Source organism: Drosophila bipectinata, chromosome 2R (genome assembly GCF_030179905.1).
Source record: "Drosophila bipectinata strain 14024-0381.07 chromosome 2R, DbipHiC1v2, whole genome shotgun sequence".
Taxonomy (NCBI): domain Eukaryota; kingdom Metazoa; phylum Arthropoda; class Insecta; order Diptera; family Drosophilidae; genus Drosophila; species Drosophila bipectinata.
This window is the reverse complement of record NC_091737.1, coordinates 14,993,960-15,019,417: the sequence shown is the minus strand read 5'-3', so window position 1 is coordinate 15,019,417 and position 25,458 is coordinate 14,993,960. Positions and strand designations below refer to the sequence as shown.

General features: G+C 44.6%; 1 protein-coding gene across 6 annotated transcripts in view; it reads right to left on the bottom strand.

Annotated features, from left to right (window-relative positions):
* The window catches only part of Dgk (diacyl glycerol kinase 1), a 39,819-nt gene that overhangs the window by 2,327 nt on the left and 12,034 nt on the right, over positions 1–25,458 (bottom strand). The window contains exons 3-20 of one of the 6 annotated variants that reach the window (XM_070278354.1): positions 21,130–21,217; positions 19,658–19,740; positions 15,520–15,718; positions 15,137–15,352; positions 14,258–14,443; positions 11,585–11,710; positions 11,394–11,518; positions 9,947–10,055; positions 9,465–9,596; positions 9,108–9,319; positions 7,793–7,924; positions 7,422–7,611; positions 7,264–7,350; positions 6,970–7,181; positions 5,681–6,571; positions 768–923; positions 282–510; positions 41–222 (exon numbers count right to left, since the gene is read on the bottom strand). In XM_070278354.1, the coding sequence (XP_070134455.1) occupies positions 41–222; positions 282–510; positions 768–923; positions 5,681–6,571; positions 6,970–7,181; positions 7,264–7,350; positions 7,422–7,611; positions 7,793–7,924; positions 9,108–9,319; positions 9,465–9,596; positions 9,947–10,055; positions 11,394–11,518; positions 11,585–11,710; positions 14,258–14,443; positions 15,137–15,352; positions 15,520–15,718; positions 19,658–19,740; positions 21,130–21,208 (3,546 nt within the window). In that variant the 5' untranslated portion in view covers positions 21,209–21,217. Of the gene's footprint in view, positions 1–40; positions 223–281; positions 511–767; positions 924–5,680; positions 6,572–6,969; positions 7,182–7,263; positions 7,351–7,421; positions 7,612–7,792; positions 7,925–8,472; positions 8,930–9,107; positions 9,320–9,464; positions 9,597–9,946; positions 10,056–11,393; positions 11,519–11,584; positions 11,711–14,257; positions 14,444–15,136; positions 15,353–15,519; positions 15,719–19,657; positions 19,741–21,129; positions 21,218–25,458 lie in introns of those variants that run through there. The other 5 variants (XM_017241972.3, XM_070278355.1, XM_070278356.1 and 2 more) reach the window with 5 other exon arrangements.

Here is a 25,458-nt window from a genome sequence, read left to right as displayed (position 1 = left end):
CTTATTATCATGTTTAAAATCAGATATTTCTTTAGCTCACCGTGCAGGGCATTTGCATCCAGGGCTCTCCATCGATCTGCATGGGAAACGTCTTCTTGGTCTTGATGATCACCTCGCTGCACTGGGCCAGGCGACGTCCGGAGGCTCGAAGGCCAGTTCTAACCTGGCCCATGTGGAGGCAATTCTCCAGACCAATTACTTCGATTAGGCGATCTCCAATATCTTTAATTGAAGGGTGAGTAAGATATCTGGGATAGTTAAAGATTAGAGTATTTCCTTACCCTGAATTGCCACGGATAGGTCCACAGAATTAAAGCTAGTGGCGGAAAACTCCTTGTCGCCGGCCCGTAGCTTCTTGCTTTTGCCAAAGGGCCCGGCACTCTTGCGGATTCGCTTCTGGGACAGGTGCTCGCCCCACAGGTTGGAGCCGCCGTGTGTGTACGGGATGTTGAGGAGGGCCACTCCCTGCAGGTGGGGTCCGTTGGCCAGGTCCAGGGCAACCCCATCGCACTGAAAGCAGGGAATGAACGTTATACACGCTGAGCTGCACTTTTATTTCTGCATCCGGTAATAAATCACCAATGCGGCCATAAACCTTCCTCTTTTACACCCAATTTCCCATCAATACACTAACAGAAAAGGGTACTAAAAAAGGCATATACAAAATATATATAAAATGGCTTAATAATATAAAAAGTAATATAAATCCCACAGTCTGTTTAAAAGTACGTCTTTGTATCTTAAAGAATTTTTACAAGTGCACTCACCACTATCTCGATGCTCTCGTGGAGGTTCTTGCAGGATGCGGCAAAGGTCTCGGACGTTGCATACTCAAAGTACCAGAGCTTGTTCTTCATCCGACTGTTGAATTTGTGCGGGTTCTTCTCCCGCTCCAAGTGAAACTTGACGCAGATGGCGGCATCCTGGAAGGGGAAATGGATGTGGAAGCAGGCAAGGCCAATCAGTTTGCGGCTAAAAGGTCAGCTACGAATCGCGGCATTCAGGGTCACGTTCGGATTGTACTTGACTACTCCTGCTAACACTTTTACCCATTCAGGAATACCAAGAAATCTCAATTAGATTGACATCTTCTGGCTTTCCATGGCAATGGAACCGCAGCAATGCTAATTAATGTTGTTGCCAATTTGTAAGCCAAGCCAAGACGCCTAAATTGTATTAACAGAACAAACTTTCTCCAAGCAGGTGGATGCAATAATCGTCTTGAATTTAATGAACTTTGAGAGTTCGAAGCTCGCACTTAAATATTCAGTAGTTGCAAGTGCTGAGATACTTAATCTCTGAAAAGATATTTCCCTTTAAAGTTCACGTGCCGAGTGTTGCGGGTGAAAAGTGTCTCCCGCCACTCGAAAGGTGGCGGAAAACTTCGTTCCGCGGAAAAAAAAGGAAGGATGCTGGGAGCGCGAAGGACTCTTATCGGAACAGTTGGCGGCTGCAACTTAATTCCTTATGCGGATATTTGGTTGCGTGACTGCGAAAGCGACTGCAGTCCGTTGCTCATACGACACGTTGCCCCAGCTGCTGCAAGGCAAGCGCATTTGTTATGCTAACACAGATACGAGAGTCCTTTGTCCGGACACCGTCCCGGATACAGGATGCAGGACACGTGGTGCTGTAAGGGCTTTTCAATTACGGCCCGCTGGCTGGATGGCTGGCTGCCTGGCTGGTTGCACAACATTCGCTTGGCAAATAAGATTTATTACAGCCTCGACGTCAAATTGAATTGTCAACATGAGCGAGCGCCTGCCTGTGCTTAAAATCGAAAAATCGACGAAAAACTTTTTAATTAGCCACGGCCGCTTCCCTTTTCCGCTAACGATGTCACACCGACTTTATGCATGGCTCGTGCGGTAAACTAATTTAGTGACAGCCCGGCTTATTAGCATGCCTCGACCGCACCATACCCATTAGTCAGCCAAAGGGGGCCTGGCTCTGGGCAGTGGGATGTGGGATGTGGGCTGTGTGCTGACAGCTTGTTTGCATTTTGGCAAAGTTTGCCGATGCTGGCTAAAAGCAGCGGCCAAAAGTTTGGCTCAAAATTTGATTGGCCCAGAGGTGGGAACAGTAATGAAATAATTTGTAGACCCAGAACAGGATAGCCGGTGGGGGCAGAGAACTCTGCCATAGCTACCTAAGATAAGGCCAAATCTCTTTGGGCCACGGGGCGTATGAGCAACGCAGGTACAAAAGAGCAGCCATAAAATGCGTATCCTGCTGAGCTATCTCTGGCCTTGGAACATAAAACTCAAACGAAAGTCAAAGTCGAAGTTCAGACAATTACACATCAACTCCACAACAGCCTCTACTTCCCAGTGATGGCAGAGTCAGAGGCAAGTTATAAAAGGGTCTTATAATTATGAAAAGTGGCAAAGTGTACAAAAGGGATAATTTTAAGTCGTTATAAGTTTACTTAAAAATAGGTATATATTTTTTTAGCTTGAAAAACTCTATAGCTCTAGAGATAAAAGGAGGAACTGTCAAGTCTACTTGAAGCTGGCACTTTTTATCACCGTCGCCCAAGTTGCCGCTCAACGTCAATTGTTTGACGTTAAACCCAAGCGTCAGCGTGAAATACTTTTCATGCTGTATTACCCAGTGGGGGTACTCCCCAAACAGCCTCTCCCCCCACCACCAAAACCTCTCCACCTCATCCTGACTTTTCCCTAAAGCTTCCTGTGCGACTTTGGCCACTTGAGTCGCAGCCCTCCCCCTCATAGACGACCAGACACATGTACATAAGTGTTAAATGGATTTCATGATGGGCCGAGCACAAAGAGCTCGAGCTCCTCCGTATGAAATGTGTCCGACAAGTGAAATCCCAGCAGCAGCAAAAGCGGCAAGAGCAGCAAACCAGAGCCAGCCAGCGTTGGCAATAACATCATTGCCGACAGTTTGCTGTAGACGCCTACTGTTTAAACAGACGCACATCAAGTCATAAATAAACTAACACGCATCGCCCACCACCTACCATCGCACCATCACACCATCACACCATCCTACCACCAGGACACACAATTTTATTTCGGTTTTGGTGCGGATTTTGTGGGATCTGGTGTGCAATTGTTTGGGCTCTGGGGAGATTGGGAGCTCGGGAGCTGTGCCAGTGGCAGTGGCAGCATTAGGCTGATTTCGTTGGCGCAAAAGGAGCGCAAAATGTTTGCACAAAAAGGATTTCGGCTTTAGCCGCCACTTGACAAATGGTGTGACCTTACGCAGGGCCAACTCCCACACACATACATATACAACAATGTAGCCCAAAAACCACACCCAAATCACCGCCCAAGGGGCGTGTTTACATGATGGCCCAAAACAGGAATACAGGACATCTTCCCAGGCACAGAGAACAATCTTTACAAGGAATTGGTCATTTTTTTAAAGGTAAATGGTTTTAAATTAATCTAGTTTGAAGTGGTGAGGTGTTTGTGATTCAATAATATGAATAAAAAGCTGAGTTTCTAGCTAATTTCAAATAAAACCTTTCAAAGATATATTTCTCTGTGTGGTTCTACCGATTTGGAGCACATTTCCTTTTTATTTGGCCTTCATTTGATTTCATTTTGTTTCGTCGGCCAGCCCCCCAGTGCTGTAAATTTGTCACTTAGCATTTCTTTATGGCTCTCTTAAATCCTGGCCAGATAAACGGACTACTGGCCGAGGCCGAGTATCTCTGATTTTTGCTTCTTGCGTGCCATTTTCATATCTCACATGCCCCAGAAGCCGCCACCTCTGATGTGAAACTTTGCAAACTTTTATCCTTTTTCCTTGTGTTTCCTATTTATTGCCCTCTGTGTACAGCCTGTGTGTGTGTGCGTGTGTGGCTGTGTGTGGGTGTCCCTGGGGAACAATCTGTTACTTTTTCTTGACTTTGCGGTATTTTGGCGTCGCCTCGAGCAGTTACTAATTTAACACTTGCTGGAAATTATAATGAGACAAGTTTCGCTTAAGCCTGACCCTGTCGACAACAGCCGGCACAGTCATTAAATTAAACGTTCTCGGCTATTCGGTATACGGAGCCAGGAGGACTCTGGCTAGGAATTATCCTGCTACTAATGTCTGCAAAAATATTGCCTATCTTTGGGGGCCTATGCGATTCCAGCTGGGGAATTCTATTTGATTACGAAAGCTGCCTGAATGAAATGGGCAAAAGTGCAGGCAAACAGTGCAAATTGCACCTGGATCCTGGACTGCTTTTCACCTGGCTTTTGCTCCGGCTCTTGGTCCTGCTCCTGCCTGGCAATTGGCAATCGAATACATCGCTGCATCAATGATGCAAATGCGCAGCTGATGATTGTGTGCTTAACTCTTGCCACCTCGTTTGCATATTCCCGACTCCCCAGCCGACTTGCAAAGTATCTGTATCTACAGTTGCACTTGCACCTGCATAGTATCTGTATCTGTATCAGGTAGCTTTACCTGCCAGATCTCGGTGTTTGTGTTAGAGAGAGAAAGAGTGCCTGGGGCGTGTGGCATTCGACTTCAGTGGCAATCGGCCACTTTGCATGCGAAATGTGTTGCAACGTGCCAGGCTCTTTGACTAATCGCCAGACTTGGAGGATATGCAAAAGTGTTTGCTGCCTGGCTCGATTCTTTATTGCCCCCAACTGCCACTCCTCCCCCGCCTACTGCTCCGCCCATGGCGCCCCACTTTGCTTTATTGAAACGCCATTGTTTGAGTTCATTTTTGCCGCTCGGTTATGAATGTATCCATCCAAGAACCAGCCTTCCATGGAAATTTGCATGTGAAAGAGCCGGCCCTGGCTTTCACTCTGGCGTTTTGGGTTTGATTGCGACTCCGGTAAGCCGGAAATATGCGGTCTCCTGGCCTTTCTGGCCAAAAACGCTGAATAAATGATTAAGTCGATTTAAATGAATTATTGAGCAGCCGAGAGCCGCCTACTCCTGGCCGGCTAAATTGCCGAAAGGGACATTTGCTCTTAATATTATTGGCATTTAAGGACTATCGGGGGTCCATGGGGTTGAAAGGGTGGAAGGCCTGGCCAAAGGGGCTAATAGTCCCCAAAATCCCAGGCTTTTCTCCGATTGGCCAGAATATTTAATTCAGTTTATTAAATACAATTTATAAATTGGCACTCTTGTGCGGCTTAAAATCAATTAATATTTCTATATAAGTAATTTCAAATTCCCTTTCCATAGTTTCGATTTAAACAAAGCTTCATTTTCTGCCAATCACTTCAGGACAAAGGCCCCTGTTCTGAGTCGCGATCCCCTTGGATAATCACATTTAGATTGGCGAGTGAGCCTGTCAAATGCAAATCCCATGTCAGACGCCGTGACAGCTTGGCCGCACTAATTATGAAAACTGTGCTCATAGTTGCTCCTGCTGATGACAGGGACTTGGTCTATCCAGGACGCTGCTCAGCACTCCAGGAATAGAAAAGGAATTGGGAATGAAACTGGCATAACAAGGATTATTGCTTGACATGTGATGCTTTGGAATTACTTCCAATTAAACCAGAGGAGTGCTCATCCAGACTGAGAAACTAAATGCCTTCTGGCATAATGCCTAAAAAAATTAAAAACTTTAAATGGAGGTTTCTTTCAATGGGCTGTACTAGTCTATCTTGGCTTCCAAGTTGTTCAAATATGTAATCATATATATTTTATAAAGAAAATTACTTTTAATATTTTTCTGTGTACTTACCACACCAACTGAGAAATAATTGTTTATAATGTTGTACGGAACAGTGCAATCCTTGTCCGATTGCACTTTGATGGGCTTCTGTTGCTGCTGTTGTTGCTCCTCAAATTGAAGATGTGGCTGGTGCTGTTGCTCCTGATGCTGTCCTGGTGTTGTCGGTGTGATTGGTGTTTGTGGACTGCTCGGTTGCTCCTGCTCCGGATACTCGTCCTCGCCATCCTCATGGTCGGACAAATCCAATGACAATGTAATTTGCTGTTTAAGGATGTTGTTTTGCTTATTGCGCTGACTATTATTATCGCTTTGATTATTCCCCGATGGTGTTGCTGTAGCAGCTTCCTCTCCGGTATCGGATGCGGTGGCTCCTTGTTGCTGTTGCTGTTGCTGCTGTTGCTGTTGCAGTTGCTGCTTGTGCTGCAATAGAAGCGTCTCCAGTGATTGCTTTTCCGTTTCATCGGTCCTCCTTCGGCCCACGGACTCTGGTTGCTGCAGGACTTCAGCTTCAGCTTCCGCCTCCGCCTCGGCCTCGGCCTCCGTTTCCGATTGCTGTTGGCTTGCTGGCTGGTTGCCATTGCCGTTGGTGTGGGCACTGCTCGAGTTGCTGCTGCTGCTGCTGCTCAAGGTGGCTCTCAGGGTCTTCTTCATGCACTGCGTCTCGAATGTGGACATCGAAATGCTCTTCGTGGTTGTTGTCCGGGTTGTGGTTGTGCTGCTGAACTCTGTCGCCGTTTCCGCCGTGGCCATCATAATCGATGTGGTGGAAGCGGCTGTTGCCTGTGGCTGGTGTTGCCTTCCCTGCCTCTGGATCTCCTCGAACCGCTCCATCAGCGATTTGTCGACCACAACACTTTGCGACAGCTCAATCACCTTCTGCATGTTCGAGTGCAGCGTCACCTGAAGTAACAGAAATCTCACGTTTAGCAAATCCCTGGCCCAATGCCCGGCCAGGCAAATGGCAAAATATTTTGTCCACTGCCCCCCAGCAACACTGTGGATTGCTAGTTGGCAGTGTCAGCACCACGCCTCCCGCCCACTGAAATTAGTTTGTGTAATCGTTTTGGGACCAGAGTTCCCCACATTGGAGCGGATGGAGTGCGTGGTAAGCGCTTTGTGGCCAATAATTGGATTTTCCAGATGGCAGAGCGCCTAGCCACGCCTGACCACGCCCACCACCGCCTACTTTTAACGAGATATGGTTATAGGTTTATATGGCAGTCGGTTCGATATTGGAGACTAATTTTGTTTTCTGTCCAGGGATTGTATTTGTTTTTGAAATGATTTTTCAAACTCACCTTGGGTCTCAAGTCTTCGATGGGTGGGGTGTTGGTTACCTCGATGCTCCATCTGTCCAGCATTACGGTGGAGGCCCTCCGGATCTTCTCCATCAGCTTGGGTATGTTCTCGCCCTCGTAGCCGCCGCCCCAACGGAGGCATCGGGCCAAATCGTTCCCGGTTCCCAAAGGAATCACACCGATGGCGGGCTGGGTGGCCAGTTCAATGGAGTCTGCCGGAGAGAGAGAGGAAGCATGGAGGCATGGAAAATTAAGATTTAAATTGAGAATTATAAAGCAATTCTCGTCACTTACCCATGGCTTCGAGAACCCAGCCGACGGTGCCGTCACCGCCACAACAGATGACCTTGAAGCGGGGCAGATCCTTGAAGAGCGTCAGTCCTGGCAACGAGAGCGGAAATCAATCATCGAGCTAGAGCTCCATCAGTCAAAAGAACAAAAAACACACACACCCTCCTTGGGACCGCCCTTCGAGAGGTCGTACACCTGGCGGGGATTGAGCATGTACTGGAACTTGCGCAGGATGCGGTCCCCCTGGCGACCGCCGCTCTTCGGATTGACGAACACCAGCAGCGGGCAGCTCAGCTCGTCCGGCGGCGTGATTTGGAAGTGGGTGGCCTGGTGATGATGCATTTGGGATTTCTGGTTACCATTCGAGCGAATGTGACAATTGTTACAGTGTTACGGATTACAACAACAAGCAGCCATTCCAATTGCGTTTTAGATAAATTTTGTGTTTTTGGGAAATTAAATTTTGAACGGGGTGGTTAGTTGGCCAATCGAGGAGGATTCTAAGCAAAGCGGTGGTAGTGGAGATTCTTACCTTGTGGGCCTGGTTTACGGAACGCTGGCGATCCAATACGGCCGGACAGATGGCCGTGGGCGGGACAATCAGCTCGGCGTACTCGCCCAGGGTGCACTCCTTCTTCACCGAGGAGGCGCAGCGGTTGTGGAGCTGCCGGAGATGGATACAAAATCAAATTAGTGGAGCTGGGATGGGACCCAACCTCATCGAAATTTTCGCGTTTAAATTCAATTTCCACTTCATTGCTGGCCAAGATTGGGGACTAGGACTGAGAGTGGGGAAGCGGGGATCATTTCGCTTTAATGAATCCGATTAAAAGTTTGTTAGCGCCGACTACTCGCCGGTCGCAGCCCCCCAGCCCGGGACAACACCAAAAAAATGCTTAATTTTGGCCTAAATGAGATTTGGCGCGGATTTTCATTTAAATACCAATTTCGGGGAAAGCGTTTTTTCTCCCTGGCTTCCATTTTTGCATTTTTTTTCGTACAACAGCTGCGACCTTTGGAAATTGAGTCAGATGACCAAAAAAAAAAAAATTTTTCTTTTTGGTTTAATTAAATGGAATCGATAGGTGAGTGGCAAGATTCTCTTAGGAGTTCCTAGAGCCAAGAACTAGGAACAGCCACAAGGACTAAACTTTAAGCATACAATTTTATCCTGGCAAGGATGTCAGAGTTATTGACTGTCAAAAGGCTTACAAAGTATTTGCCGATGCAGCAGCATATAAAGTGTCCCTGCCCCCGATCCTGCTTGTCCCGGCGTCCTGGCACCAACAAATTCGGCATTATCTTTGCTGCACTTGTCAAAGACAGAGGACACAAAAGTTTGTGGCATGCAACGGCTATGGCAGTGGCAATGGCAGCGGCAACACCGACGGCTTCGGCAACGGCAACGGCAAAAGCAGCAGCGCAATTTGCTCGAGACGTGACAATTTGCCAGCCATAACGAAGTTGCCAGTTCATGTGTGTGGCCCGGATACGGCCCGGTCCTGGAATGCTTCTACTATCCTGTCGCTGGTGGGATGTGTTTTTGGTGGCGGTGCTGCCCGGGGTAATGGTGGTGTGGTGGGTGGTACTGTTGTTTTGCTGCAAATCACAGCTGCCAACACAAACTTGAACAAAAAGTGCAGAACGAGTGCTTGGCCAAGGGCTGCCTTGTTTTCTCAAATAATTGGAATTTTTGTTCTAAAACAATCCTAGAAACTTGAGGCGAAATCGATCCTGATTTACTCTTGTTAGGGATTCCTTTTCAGTCGAGTGACTCTCACTAATTTGATTCTATTTTACAGTTCTAATACTGATTCTAATATTAAGTATACGACCTGTTTACTTACCATCATGTGGCACCAACGACAGGTGAGTCCTGTAATGCCATGGTAGGCCTTGATTCTTTTGCGACACTTGGAGCATCGTCCATAGCAATTGCCCTCCACCCAGTGGTGCAACAAATCACCTCCGCACTTGGGCTTCTTCGACTTTACGTAGGTGGTGATGCAGGAAGCAGGGGCATGTTGCACACACCGCTCGTGGACCGTGTACTTGCAAACTATCAGTGGGGCAGGAAAGAAATAAAATATATTTTAATTATTCCAAAGAACTAGCTGGATGTGTGACATTTTCATGGTCTCTTGATGGACCATTCCAGACCATCGAAATGGTCCATTTCCTGTCACTCCCGTCCAGATACTCACGCACACAGCAGAGTCCCTTCTTGCCCAGACCCACCAGCATGTTGAGGCAGAGGTTGCAGTACGCCGGCTTGCTGAAGTGCTTCAGGCGCCACACATGGATGCCGTCCTCCTTGAGAGTGGTGCTGTCGACACCTGGGCGAAAGGTAGGAAGTTGGAGGTTAGAGGGTAAGATGTGCTTGCAGGTGAGTTGTCACTTTGCATAAGCGCATAAAGGGAGTGGCAAGGATGTTTGCTGCCACTCAAACACCCTCTTCCCCTGCAGCTGCTCTGGCTTCTTCTGGAGAAGCCACCTCGGTAAATGACTTGATTATTACGGCAGCAGCCAACCAGTCACAGATCAAGGTATTCACCCAGCAAAGGCGCATTTAGCTCGGGATGGCAGAGTACACAGCGAAAAAAAAACACATCTTAGTTTACCTTGGCTCGGCAAACCCTCTTACATGTGACTTTGCTCTGTGCAGGATTTTAAGCCGAGGACCTACCTAGCAGGACCAAGAGGGGAATGGTCGTCATGCCTCCGCGCTGCCACTCATCCAAGGACACTGTGCCGTCGGCATCATAGTCAATTTCAACCATCATCTCCTGCAGTATCTGTAAGTAAGTAGAAAAAGCGATTGCAGATTGCAGTGAGTGTGATTCATGGGTTTTTAGGTGGGCTTGAAATGGAAACGATGGCTCTGCTGTGGTGGTGTGGTGGGGGCCTTAAAAGGGTAATTCTTAGATGGATGGAAACGTAACGGAAAGGTAACATCCTGTTTGTAATGCCCTTCAGTTCTGTTGGAATGAAAGTAAACTTGTTACCCAGAGTTGAGAAAAATCTTAAACTAGCTCTATATTCCCTATTTTAAGAGTAATATTCAAGGGTGTGGATAAATTCCATTCTCAAATTTATTCAACTTCCGAATCCTTTTATTTTTCGTCCTTTATTTCTTTTGGAATTTCATATTCTTGCCGGAAATGAATGCCAGAATTATGCAACTCATTAAGTGCTTTGATTATTTTGTGGCGCAAACGGAAGGCAAAAAGGATAATGGGCCACAGGGGCTGACCCAAACTTGACTCCTTGGCCCGCCTTGACTTGACTCGGAGATCCAAGGCTTGGCTTGGCTTTCATAGGGAACTGGCTAAAAATATTTTGATTAAAATATTTTCTGTGTCTGCTTTGAATTTAAAGTATGCGCTGGCAGGCGGCAGTGGCAGGCATAAAGTCGTCCTGGAAATGAAACAGGACCCTCTACCCAAAGGTCTGGTGGGGGAGAAATGTGGCTGGAATCATTTCGCCATAGCCAGGGGTATTTTGTTAATTGAGTTTTGTGGCGCTTTGACTTTATTTGCGGTCGCAGTTCTTCGCTTTTTTTTTGCTTCCGTATATATATATTTTTTCTGCCTGTCAGTGTGGGAAAGGCTTTTAGCTTGTCCTTTTTTTCTGGTCCTGCCGTTGCTGTTGCTGTTGGTGTTGGTGGGAAACTATTAAGTCGCCTATGCGATGTGGTAGCTGTGGCAGCTCCGCAAATTTGCGGTTGAAATGGAAACCCATCGCGGCTAAACTGGGACTATCGCCAAAGTTGAATGTCCAACAATAAAGCGAAATTAATTTCAAGTGTTTTCCCTGTTCGCTGTATTGTTTTGTTTTCTTTTTGTTGTGTTGCAGCTGAAAATGTTGGTAAGTAATTGAAAAAGTTTTATTGGATTGGATTGGTTCAATGAAGGGCTGAACGGGTTTCGTGCGGATTCGTGACCGCCACTGAATAACGAACTAAAAGATACACAAAGGGAGAGAGAGGCAGCCAACGAAAAGGACTACACAAACATATATATATATAGAGCGAGGATGTGGGTCCTGTAAGAAGATTTGCACTGCATTGATTGCAGTGGCAGTTGCAATTGGGTAATGAGTTTTTAATGTAAACCGGATTAATCGGGACTTACTGGACGCAGCTCGCTGACATCCCAGCCAAGGTACTCGGCCACGGCCATCATCTGATTAACAATCGCGTCCATTTCGGCCGTGTCCAGGACTCCGTTGCTATCCGTGTCGTACAGCCGGAACATGACTGCAAGCAATCCAATGAATAAATAATGAGTAAATTGGATCGAAGGTCAAACTGGGCGCATCTTACATTCCAGCTTATCCTCGGGACGTCCAGCTTCCAGGAGTGATAAATAGCAGACGACATCCTTGAGCGGGACCTTAAGTGTCAGTGGATCAAAATGGGAAAGTTTTCGCGCCAAGAGCTTGATGTCAGCTGCAAATAAAGAAAAATTGAATGACTGAGTACCCAATGGGATACCGGATGCACTGAAATTTATTTTAAATATATATTCTCTCACTGTCCTGTTAAAGCTATATCCTGCTATTAAAGGACATCGAGTGCACGGACTTCTCAAGTGTATGTGCATTCATTAAGTACTTTGCACTCCGAGTGACTGAGTGGCGGCCCCTCATTATTCTTAATGCAATCGACAGCTGACAGCTCGATCCCATTATGCTCAATGTTAATTGCCAACATTTGACCAGGACAGGGCAGACCAGGACGGGCCAGGACTCGAGGGTCAGGCATTTCGTTACGGCACTTAATGAACTCGGCAAGGCCAGAGGAGTTGTTGTGCGAGAATTCGGCTTTAATTTGCTTTTCCGAGTTGTGCACTTTTTCAGTTTAATGTGTAAAGCCCTGGCCAGAAACTTCCTTGGGGCCCAAAACTTTTCTCATCTTATGCTCCAAATAATTTAGCTCGTTTAACTTTGTTTCGTACTAATTATGATTTTTATTCACCTTTTTCTGTATTTGATTTTATTGCAATATTCCCTTAGTGATTCTCCCCAACGAGCCGTGAAGTCAAATCCTTTGTAATTACATAACGAATTGAAATCAAAGAGCTCTGAATGGAGCAGCAAATTGCTTAGAAATTTTTGATGGAGTGACAGGGGGAGTAGAGGTGGTGTGGTGCTGGCAGTGGCGGAAGAAAGGACCTCAAAAGAGGCTTTGTTTGTATGTGAGTATGAATGATTTCCATCTTTTATTATTTTGACAGGCCATTTGTGTGTGCGAGAGCGCTCTCGCTGTTGATGTTGTAATTTATATGTTAATACAGAGGGGCTCACAAATTTCCATCTTGGCTAGACAAACACACACCCACACACACACACACAGTCAGTAACAGCTAGGACACACTTAGTCAGGACACACCAAAGAGATGGCAGTCGAGATGATGTGTCTGTGCATTTTAGCTAATTATGTTTGCCCAGTGTCGAAACGTTTGTTGGCAATAAATTAAAAAAATACATACCAATGCTAATATTTGGCCTTTTTATTAATAACTAAATTAGGCGTTCGGAGCCAAAGAGAAGCTGGATCCCTGGATGGAGTGTAGGCAGGATCAATGTCAACTTATTTGCCAGCCTACAGTCGAACTAATAAATTTAATTCGCCCAAACACTACCGCATCCAGCCGGGGTGGAAGACAAAAAGCAAAACAAAACTAATCCAATTAGCGCTTAAGGCTCTCAGGACGAAGACACACACACACCCACATCCAGGCCCCCTGAAAGCCCATGTTGTACTTAATATATAATGCTAATAGGAAATTCCTGACTGGGCCTCGTCCTTTGCCTTTTACCCGGTGAACTTTCAGGACAATGCCTACCAATTGCCGGCAAAAATGCGTGAAACTGCCCAGCGACAAAGGAGAAAAAAAAAAGGACGAAAAAAAAATGAAATTTACGTTCATTAATCATTCTCGTACACATTTCAAACGAAGCGAAATGAATGAAAGAAAGAGCGAAAGAAAAGGAAGCAAAACAAGGACGAAAAAGGCAAAAAAATAAGTTCTGCTGCATACTTTCAGGCCGCAAGTGAGCCGCCCCGAGTGTGTGATGGTGTGCGGGTGTGTGAGTGTGGGTTTTGTTTTCAATGCTCTCCTCCCTCCCTTCCCTCCTGTGTGCTGCAATAAATGTTAATTTAACGCCGGCTTCGCATTTTACGAGTTGCGAGTTCGTGAAATGCAAAAATGTTTCTAATTGGGCGTTGATTTACGACACGATCTCTGAGACAAGAGTCGCTTAGTTATTTCTTTTTTTTTCTGAATGTTTTTTTAGAATTAGAAAGAAAGAAAGTGTGGGGTGGTAGTGGGAGAAAAGAAGAAAAGGAATAAACGGGAAGTCAAGCTTACTTCCGGCAGTGCAGCGTGGGTCCGGAATCCGGACTCTCGGCTTCATTATTTATGAACTCGTGAATTAGCGAATCTGCCTCATTTTGCCTTCGTGCTGATATTTGCTTTTAGTACTTGCCCCCCCACTAATTACCAAGTTCACGAAAAGTTAACTCAGCAGAAGCCAAAACAGGGGGAATTTTCAGCTTACCAACTAAGCCAGCTAAGCGCCACTCACCTACCGTTCAATGGGTGTCGTCGATGTCCTTAAACTACCCCGAGTTAGTTAGATAAACAAACTGCTAATACTTATTTTAAGAATCGATGGCTTATGTAATTAAAGCTCCTTTCAAATAAACTCAAAGTCAATTACAAAATGGCCTTTTAATTGGAAAACAACAAACATGGGATGTTTAATTGCTTTTGGCTCAAATTGATGAATATTAACCAACCAATCAGTGGCTTTTGGCCCGATTGCCTGACTGGGTCCACATATCCTTTTCTGATTGAACAATGAACCTCCTAATTGGACGGAAGTCGCATGCACATTGTAATTTGAAGTCACGGAAGCGAACGAGTGCCTGGCACTCGGGCTTTGCATGTTAAGGACGAGGACCACCTCGGGCAACCTTATTAATACTCACCATCAATTTTGCAATTAACCGAATTGTTGCTCTTCTTGGAGGAGTTCCTTGACATTTGCGAGTGATTGGTCTGCGAGTGCGAGGGACTGGAGTCCACGGAGCGACGGGCCGGATTATTGGCCTGGAACATGCTGGGTCCGCTGGCCAAAGGACTTGGAGTTACGGTGAGCATTGGATGGACACTGCCTGTTAAAAGGATGAGGCAATAAAGAAACAAATGTTTAGCATTTGATCAGCAAGGTTTCAGTAGGGGTCCTTTTTCCAATCTCCATTACCCTCCCACCAGAAAAGTTGATAAAAAATTAAACAAATATAAAGTTTCTGATGCGAATCAAGAGTTAGTCCAACTATTAATCATTGAAGGTGTTTTTCTTCAATCGAATGGATATTGGCAAAGATATAACCTTCTATATTCTACAAAATTCTCCACTATGTTTAAAGGATAGATAGATAGGATTTATCTAAAAACTTTTAAGGCAATCTGTGTCGGAATCGGATAAAAATCAACAAATATATGGTCTTTAGCATTAGTTCAAACTAATAATTTAGTTTAATCCTATTTTTTTTCAAGTTTTAAAGTAGATTTATAAAAAAATACATTTACAAAATATTGAAGGTATTTTCTTAAGAGTCGGATATATTTTGGAAAAGATATAGCCTATAGACAGGGGATCGTATGGTCTTTTATTCTCATGGCATTCCACAAAACATTTTTGAATAAAATTAGAAAAAAAATATAAAATCCGATGGATATAAACGATTTCGATGTATTCACCATTAGAAATGGATACAAAATAAAATAAAAATCTCATTATTAACCATGCATTTATATTTTTAAATAAAGACAAAATTTAAAGACCTTGGCTGCATTCTGCTTACCAGTCTTGCTGGGATCGTGGGAAAGATGTCCGCCCAGTGAGTGGTGTAATTTATCGGTGATGCCATGGATTTTGTCCACAAAGCTGCTGCGGGCCGGTGCGTGGCTCTCGCCCCCAGCCACGCCCCCTCCACCGCCGATGCCACCACCGCCTGGGCCTCCCGCGCCGCTGCACTGCGGCATCAGCTCGGCGATGCTATTGATGTTCGGTATGGAGCCTAATTACGACGGTTGGGTGCGAAGGATGCGCAGGATGTGTTGGTGGGGCAACCAAAAGAAATGTTCCGCAATTACTCACATGCACATAAGGGGCATGGGGTGTTGGAGAAAAAATGGAGGAGGAGGGCCGGAAGGAGGGAAGGATGGGACAAGGACGAGATCTTACCCTTGGTGTGGGACGTGACCGGCGCACAGGCTGCCGTACTGCTGATGGCGGCCATTTGATTAAGTGCCCGGCCATGCAGCTGGGCCTGGGTGACATTCGGCTTGAGGAAGGACACAAACAAATGCTTGGCCAGATCCAGCGGTGCCTCGCAGTCGAGGAAGGCGTCCAGGAAGCGTCGGAAGCCATCGAAATCAATGTCCTGCAAAAGGAAAAGAGTTTTAAAAAAAAAACTCCGATAGTGATTTATATACAGCTTTTGTTTTGTCAGTTTTTAATAAGCCATCACAGAGGACACGGCTCGGTTCGTTTACGGCGAAGGATATCCTTTGTATGTTGAAGTTATCCTTTAACCCCCACACACTCACACAAATATAGCATACAGATACATAACAAGTATGTAATAAATCTGCCGCAGGGCATTCGCAAGTGACAAGCTAAAATGTGTGTGGAAAACACTTGGCGATGCATAGTTCTTTTTGCTCGGCTTGTCAACTTCTTCTACCATCCTACCATTCTGGGGTCCTGTCGTCCTGTCGTCCTGCCATCCTGCTTTCTGCCCGTTTTGGCCAAGTTTTACGAGCGGTATCGGGTTTGTTGTCCTTCGTATGGTTGGTGGTGGAAAGCTGCTTATGCAACATAATATGTTGACGTTGTTAGGGCGAAGCAGCATTTTGCAGTTGACTTAAATGAAAGCCTCCCATTGCTCATCCACCTCTCTTCTCTCCCTTACGCAACATCCAGCCAGAGCCAGGCTATAGTCTGGGACGTCATCGACTTTATTACAGTTGACAACGGAGCGTATGATTAATAATTGGTGGCCATATTGTGACAGATTCAGATAAAGATTCAGCTCTCTGGGTGCGGCAAATGAAGCTCATTGATGACGACAGGAACATTTATCTTGTGGCTCCTCCGACAAATAATGTGTGTGCTGGACGGCTATACAATTTGTTGCATAATTGAAGGTCAGATATCAGTCGGAGGGATAGCACCTGCACCTGATTCCGTAAATCTCACTCGGCAAGTGACTCAGTGCTTAGCTGGGATTTTTCAACACCCGCCCTTTTCATTTAAAATTTTCGCATTTACACACGCCCATGGAATACATAATTCCCGGCCATTTTCAGCCATTTTATTTACATTTGTCCAGTGCACAGAACTCACACATAAATCCGGGCTCTGCCCCCGAAAAAGGTTCTCCAGTCGAGAGCGTACGTGCCGGGGAATGTCCCTCAAGGATCTCGCGGCGCTTCTTTATTTGCCATCCGGCCGGAGTCTGGAACTGCCCGGGGATGGGGCAAGTTTTTATGAATGCAGAACGGAACCTGGCTGAATGGGGATCGGGCCAAATTACATGTCAACAGCACCACGTGTAATGCCAATACATTGACAGCTGCGGCGCGATGCTTGAATCAACAATGCGACAAGGACATTCGGCATTGATAGACGCAGACAGTAGACAGCAGACAGGAGGCAGGATGACTGACATTGATAGACGTTAGGCCCGGCGGCAGTTCGCGGAGCTTTACGGATTTTACAGTTGCCAGTTTCAGTTTCAGATTCCAGTTTCCAGTTGCCAGCATCAGGTTCAAAAAGCCAGCTAATCAGGGATAACGCAACATAGACATCCAAACCGGGTACCTTCTTGCGATTAATTGCGCAACAGCCAGCGAAGAGGAGCTCCAAGATAATGTATATGAATATATATCCATGCTGTTGGAAATATCTGCCTTCATTATCAGAGCCATCCCCTTCCATGCTATTCTCGTGCATCGTTTTAAATTTCGAAACATAAAACAAAGTATACGACGGCAGCAGGACCAAGAGCTAGAAACATTAAAAGCCCCAACGAAGTTTTTTGGGCTTACACAGGGAGAATAAGGGGTCTATCTAAGAATTAAGTGGGTTGTCTTGTCTTTAAATATAATAAGAATATATCTACTCCCTACTTTCTTGCTTGAATGAGCATCAATTATGGAAAACCTATGTATATGATTATGCTTTGACTCTTTTTTCAATGTGTATCCAACCACTTAGTGGCTGTTGTTTGCCTGGTGCTAGTAGATCCTTTTGGCCATAATGAAACCGAATACAGGCAAATGGAAGTTTAGACTACACTACAACCAGCAGCAGTGCCACACCATCGTGGGGCACGAGTGGCAGGAGGAAGCTGCTTGAAGCAATCGAGCGCAAATAGCAGCGCCACGCCTAAGTGGAGCTACAACGGCATATTGTAAAACACCCACACCAATACAAACACAAACACAGGCACAGGCACACATACAGACAAGGACATAAATTACAGCCCAGTCACACACACACACAGACACCCAGAGACACACACATAAGCACTATAATAATGGCGCGAATTGCGTTGGCAAAATTTATTTAGCCAACAAGAAGCGAGAGAGATACGCGTGCGAACAGCTTCCCATCACTTTCTCCTTTCTCCCCCAACCATTGCTTTCTCCAAAAGCCATTCCCTATATTGTACATATCTGGGCTTCAATCTCCGCTGGTATTCCCATGGATGCGTTATGTGTCGCTATGCGTGAGCGCGTGGCTTAATGAATAAATATTCAAGCACATTTCGGGAGGCCTTGGTATACGGTGCGTATGCGTGATATTCATTACACTCTCTAATCACGAGACATGTTGCGTCCGGGCCATTTGGCACTCATCTTCACACTGCCTCGCCGCCTTTCGGCCAACATAATCAGCGCTTTGCATTCATTATGCAGTGCACAGTTTGCGGCATAAATTATTCCCATATGGGGTCTGCAGCACATTAACAGGATACTGCCTATGGGTTGTACTTTTTACAGTCGGCTGGTGACCAATTGTGGGATACAATGTCAAGCCCCCGAGTTCCAAGTCAATAATTAGGGTTAAAAGGCTTGCCAGCATGAATCAGAACTATCCAAGAACTAGAGTAATTAAAAACAATTGAAGTCTAAGTTTTGAAAGAAAAAGTCAACTTAACTTTTATCTGAAACTCAGCAACAACTCTCTCAAGCAATGTCTCTTAATCAAACTAATTAAAAGAGATGGTCTTTAAGTCAGGTTACGCGTTTAACTATTTTGAAGGACAGCAGCTAGCAGGAGGAAGTGCTCCCTATGGCACCTTTTCTAGAAAAAATGTTGCCTGGCAGCGCACATCCTCCGTGGCATCTCAATTCATTTCATTGAATGAAATATTTACAAGAATTACATTCCGTTCGGGAAATTCCCCAGCGGTGAGCGGGGACTGAAAGACAAAAACCCAGCTGAGTGCTGAAATGTGGAAAGTAAATCTACAGTTCACCGAAGGACTAGACAGTCGTACAGGACCACCACCACCGGCAATACAGTGTTCGATATCAAAGTAAATTCCATTGCTTCGCTTGACTAGAAGCCCTAAATCCAACATGTGTCGCACGAAAATAAATGTCAACTCTATGGAGGAGTGACAGAGTTTTAATTATCCTCTCCACAAATCGTTACCTTGGAAAAAGCAATGATAATTCCTAAAATTACTTTCCAAACTGAGAGGAACTAAGGTCATGCCAGTAGAGGGTCTCCTCCTCCAGCCTCCCATTTGAAATTCAAAGAGCAAATTGATGGAGTTGCAGGCAGTTTCAAATTAATTTAAAATGTATAACATTGTCGGGTTATTCATTCAGGTGGTTGGATAAAAAGGCATTGGCATTGGCGCGGAGGACTCTCGGACCAGGACCAGCTCAAGTCTCCCTGTGGGGATTCAATTTCAATTTGGTATTCAGGCGTAAACTTGAAAAGTCTGTGATTTATTGTACGTATAAGAAGATTTACTTTCAATCTATTGCTACCTGTGCCTGGATTGCTCCCAAATCAAGGTCCTTTTTCTTGTCAGGCCGATTATACTCAGAGAAAAGTTTATTTAACTTTGTGGATTGAGATTGTAATGCATTTTGTAGGGATTATGTTACTCTTCTCCCAGTGTAGATGTATATTCCTGTGTCTTCGCATCGCCTTTCATCGGACTTCCCAAGTCACTGCGCCAAGGATTAAAGTGTAAACCGAACCGAACCGAGTCCTTGACTCTTGCCTCAAGATGAGGGTCTTCTTAGCCGCTTTCAATTAATTGGTAAAGCAGAGCGATGCTTTCGGCAACACTTACCCCATCCGGGATGCACTTTGGCGGAGCTGTGGCGCTCGGAGAGCAGAACTCCTGCAGCACATCCTGCAGCTTGCGTGTGGAATCTGTAAAGACAGAGAACAGAGGTGAGTAGTGTAAGCCAAGGATTATGCAAAGTTCCGGCTAGTTCCGGACACGGGACACAGAATACAGAACATCCGACGCAGGACACACGTCAATCGCTTCGCTGGCGCCAGGGGAATCGACATCTTAAGTGGGCCAGCTGGGCAGGACAGGTGGGTGGTGGCTCTATCCAACCGAGTCTCAGGTGACTCAGGTCGGGGTCAGAGGCACAAAGTGCAGCGCGTGCCAACTGAACGGCAGTGGGGATAATTAACTAATGGAAAACAAGCTGGTTGTGTAAGCGGCTGCCGGCTAAGGGTGCGGATGCGATGGTTGACATGCCGCAACAAATGCCTGAAACAAACTCCCCCGGGGTCCACGCGTACATAGTATATTCTGGCCCGAAATGTTGCAACCCGGGGCTTTATTAACCTAATGAGTGTGGGTGTGTGCACAACCGCAATTGTGCAGAGTGTCTGCACTTGAATGCTCCATTCTTTAGTGCTTCAGCTGCCGCCGACACTTTTGATGGGCTTCGTTTGTAGCCGGACCACCGCAGACGGATAACAGTTTAACCGCACTCTAATAAGCACCTGCCACCACACCCACATATCCTTGACACGCCCGCAAGGACTGGACACGCTAATACGGGCCCTCTGATTAGGGGCTTTGTTTTAATAGGGATACCACTGGATACTTTTAAGCTCCAGAAATAGTCATAAAGACTGCTTGAGCGTTCAGTGTTGTAACAAAGATTTAGAATCCTTTGTTGAGTTTGAAGTATGCGAGGTCCTTGATGGACCACCAACCTCCATCTGCTTGCTGGCATCCTTAAAAGTATGTAGTTCAAGTTCATTTCGCAAGCGCTATGTGTGCTCGCTGTAAGATCCCATAATCTATAAGCTCAACATTCCCATTTGCCGTTTCGAGTAATTCCCAGGACCCCCAAGGATGGGGATGCTCGGCGAAGTGAAGTGCAGTGCTCAGCGAAAGGTAAACTACTTTGCCATGTCAAACAGCTCTGCAGTTGCAGCAAAAGAAGGCAAACAGCATCAGACATAACTCTGGAGGAGGTGGAGGTGTGTGGGCCAAGGGATTTGGGCCAGATGTGTACGACAGAGCAGGTTGCCACTGAATCCATCTTTAAGATGCGTTGCCATGGGGTATCTTCTAGTGCCAGCTAAGCAAAAAAGTGGCTCACATCTAACTGGCAACTGCTGTGATTGCTCTCCCAGTTCCAGGAATAGAATGTAATATTCTTTGTGATTTCAACAATTTATTCACCGACTTGCTGTGTCAATCAATTAAATCGGTGTACACTAAACAATGTATCAGATATTCATAACTAAAATTGGCTTTTTGATTATAAAACTACTGGATTTTTCACTTACATGAGGCCAACTCCTGCAGCTGCAAAAACTCTCGCGGCGACAATTTATCCCATTTCTGTGCTGCGATGCCAATATTCATGGTGCCTGCAAAATACAAAATAAATAACAAACTGTGACAAATTGTAATTTCCATCATAATGGCCGGCAATCAACGGCAGAGCAGAACTCGACTCGAACGCATAATTTATGGGCTTTGGCATTTTTATGCTCCTATATGGCATTTTCATTTGCATTTGCCAATCGCATTCGAATTCGCAATCGCAATCGTATGCAAGTGCAAATCCCATCGATTGGACCACATCTCCTGCCCACATCCTAGCCCATCGATAACCCATCCTGTCCTGCTTAGCACGTCGCTTTGGCTGTGGACGTGCCTGTGGGATATGGGAATCAATTCATATCCATGGTGTGGCTACACGAGTGTGTGATAGTGTCGAAAACAAAATTGTTTAAAATTGTTATCTTACTCTGGCTCTCCCTAAATCTGTTTTATTTCTGACCCCATGACAGCTCATATTTTTTGCCATCTTCAAGTGGACATTGTATCCTGTCTGAAACAGCCTAAAATCCTTGAACAAATCCTTAAACAAGCATATACAACATGACAAATAAAATATGAACCTTTACTTTTTGACTTTAAATTTTTAACTTGCCAAAGGGCTTACGAGGAATAGAAACTTTAAATATTTATACCAGATTATTTGCCAAAATAAAGATTATTATTAGATTAGATTAGATTAAAGACTTAATAGTTAAATTTTAACCATTTTACTAGAAGGATTGTATATTTTCTAACAGAGTATCTTTGAAGAATTTATTTAGTTTATTTGATTATATAATTGAGAGTACACCAGTATAAAATGTACATCAAATAATTCCAGAACATAACTATAACTTTATAGTCCAGATTCTCTTTTTCGATTTTTTGTCCTTTTTCTTGATGGAACCCCTTGAAAATGGGGTTTTGTACTATAGGGTCCACGGGCATGGCGATATCTTCCCTAATTCTTATCCGATTCTCAAGCGGAGTACCTTTAACGATTTCTGGATAGATTCTCCACCATTCTGCATCAAAACCCTGAGACAAAATATTTTTTCGATTTTTTGTCCTTTTTTTTTGATGGAACCCCTTGAAAATGGGGTTTTGCCCTATAGGGTCCACGGGCATGGCGATATCTTCCCCAATTCTTATCCGATTCTCAAGCGGAGTACCTTAAACGATTTCTGGATAGATTCTCCACCATTCTGCATCAAACCCCTGAGACAAAATATTTTTTCGATTTTTTGTCTTTTTCTTGATGGAACCCCTTGAAAATGGGGTTTTGCCCTATAGGGTCCAGGGGCATGGCGATATCTTCCCTAATTCTTATCCGATTCTCAAGCGGAGTACCTTTAACGATTTCTGGATAGATTCTCCACCATTCTGCATCAAAACCCTGAGACAAAATATTTTTTCGATTTTTTGTCCTTTTTTTTTTTATGGAACCCCTTGAAAATGGGGTTTTGTACTATAGGGTCCACGGGCATGGCGATATCTTCCCTAATTCTTATCCGATTCTCAAGCGGAGTACCTTTAACGATTTCTGGATAGATTCTCCACCATTCTGCATCAAAACCCTGAGACAAAATATTTTTTCGATTTTTTGTCCTTTTTTTTTGATGGAACCCCTTGAAAATGGGGTTTTGCCCTATAGGGTCCACGGGCATGGCGATATCTTCCCCAATTCTTATCCGATTCTCAAGCGGAGTACTTTAAATGATTTCTGGATCGATTCTCCACCATTCTGCATCAAAACCCTGAGACAAAATATTTTTTCGATTTTTTGTCCTTTTTTCTTGATGGAACCCCTTGAAAATGGGGTTTTGCCCTATAGGGTCCACTGTGATGGCTATATCTTCCCCAATTCTCACCCGATTCTCAAGCGGAGTACCTTAAACGATTTCTGGATAGATTCTCCACCATTCTGCATCAAACCCCTGAGACAAAATATTTTTTCGATTTTTTGTCTTTTTCTTGATGGAACCCCTTGAAAATGGGGTTTTGCCCTATAGGGTCCAGGGGCATGGCGATATCTTCCCCAATTCTTATCCGATTCTCAAGCGGAGTATCTTAAACGATTTCTGGATCGATTCTCCACCATTCTGCATCAAAACTCTGAGACAAAATATTTTTTCGATTTTTTGTCCTTTTTCTTGATGGAACCCCTTTAAAAAGGGGTTTTGCCCTATAGGGTCCACGGCCCTGGCGATATCTTCCCCAATTTTTATCCGATTCTCAAGCGGAGTACCTTAAACGATTTCTGGATCGATTCTCCACCATTCTGCATCAAAACCCTGAGACAAAATATTTTTTCGATTTTTTGTCCTTTTTCTTGATTGAACCCCTTTAAAAAGGGGTTTTGCCCTATAGGGTCCACGGGCATGGCGATATCTTCCCCAATTCTTATCCGATTCTCAAGCGTAGTACCTTAAACGATTTCTGGATCGATTCTCCACCATTCTGCATCAAACCCCTGAGACAAAATATTTTTTCGATATTTTGTCCTTTTTTTTTATGGAACCCCTTTAAAAAGGGGTTTTGCCCTATAGGGTCCACGGCCCTGGCGATATCTTCCCTAATTTTTATCCGATTCTCAAGCGGAGTACCTAAAATGATTTCTGGATCGATTCTCCACCATTCTGCATCAAAACCCTGAGACAAAATATTTTTTCTATTTTTTGTCCTTTTTCTTGATGGAACCCCTTGAAAATGGGGTTTTGCCCTATAGGGTCCACGGGCATGGCGATATCTTCCCCAATTCTTATCCGATTCTCAAGATAAAATAACTTTAGTCCAGATAAAAAAATAATTTTCTATAAACGTATTGCAGAAGGATAGTTTATTTCTGAATGTACATATAGTTTGTTTAGTTTATTTGATTATATATTTTAAAAGTAAGTAAGTAACTAAGACATGAGGTTCTTCCCTTACTTGGACTGCTGTTCACTGTACTATATAAAAAATTTCAATTCTATTAAAATTTATCATAACTTTATCATCAAGCAGTATACCAAATAAAGAATCATCTCATATTAAGCCTAATATTGACTTAATAATTCATAAAGACCCCACGATATTCATCTTAAATTCTTTTTTAGTTTATCTATTAGGTTTATTAGGTATTCTTTAATTTAACATTTATTAGTTTTTTAATAATTTTCCCAGCCAGTGCCCCATAATCAGCAGAGAGTTTCCCACTGTGAAAACTAGCAGATGAAATGCCCGCGAAATTGGCCCATTAGGCAATTTAAGTTTTCTGGCGGGGGGCTATCGGGGTGTGTGGCAGCCAACGTGCTTGACACGTCATTACTGCCGTCATCATTATCCTCATCATCGTGATTATCATCGTCATTGGCGGCGAGTGGTTGTTAGTTGGCTTGAACAGCCGCCAGCCAGCCAGGCAGTCAGCTAATCAATGGCTATAATTTCCCTGCGGGCTTGCCGTTCTGTCACAATTGTGACGTCACAGCTGGCACCTAGTTTTGGGGCATGTCGCGATTTGATGGAATTTTGGATCACACACACACACCTACGATACCACACACACTCACACGGGAACACATGGCAATCAAAACGCCCACGCACACACTTACATGCCAAGGTATGTGTCAGCAACAGACAGACAGTCAGCCAGGCATATACCCACCATATAGTATACATTCCTATATAGATTATATATGTACATATGTATGTATGTACATTTGATGTACAAACATGTGATGAATGGAGGGCGGGGCTCGAAGGGGGGTAAATCGTATTTGATATATATTCCATATATATTTTTGTTGGCTTGGCTTTTCTGGGTTCTCAACGCTGCCCGACGCGTTTATTTTTACTCTCTGGCCAGAGCCATTTAGCGTTTTATTTATTCATTTCACAAATCTTTCTCTAAAGCTTTTGTCTTGCCAGAGTTATATTTAGATTGTTATAATCAACTGATTGACTAACTTATCATTTTATCCGCACACTCCCCTCTACATCGCATTTGTCATGTAAGTTTGGAAATGGAAAATTTCAGAGTGGAAGTGATATTATTCGCAAACGATTTCCGCTTAATGCGTCGAGTAATTTGTCCCTTTAATTCCACAGTCGTAAAAACGTTAATAGATACTCAAATAGGGAGTGGGGATTGTATAGAACTACTCGTATATGGTATTCAGTGGATCTCCTCCCTCCCACACTCTGGATCTGCATCCAACCCAACCCAGTCATTATTCACAGCTCATTTGGCGTTTATGCCTGGAGCGCGTTAAAAGTTCCACAATGTTTCGGATAATAAACTAATGAAA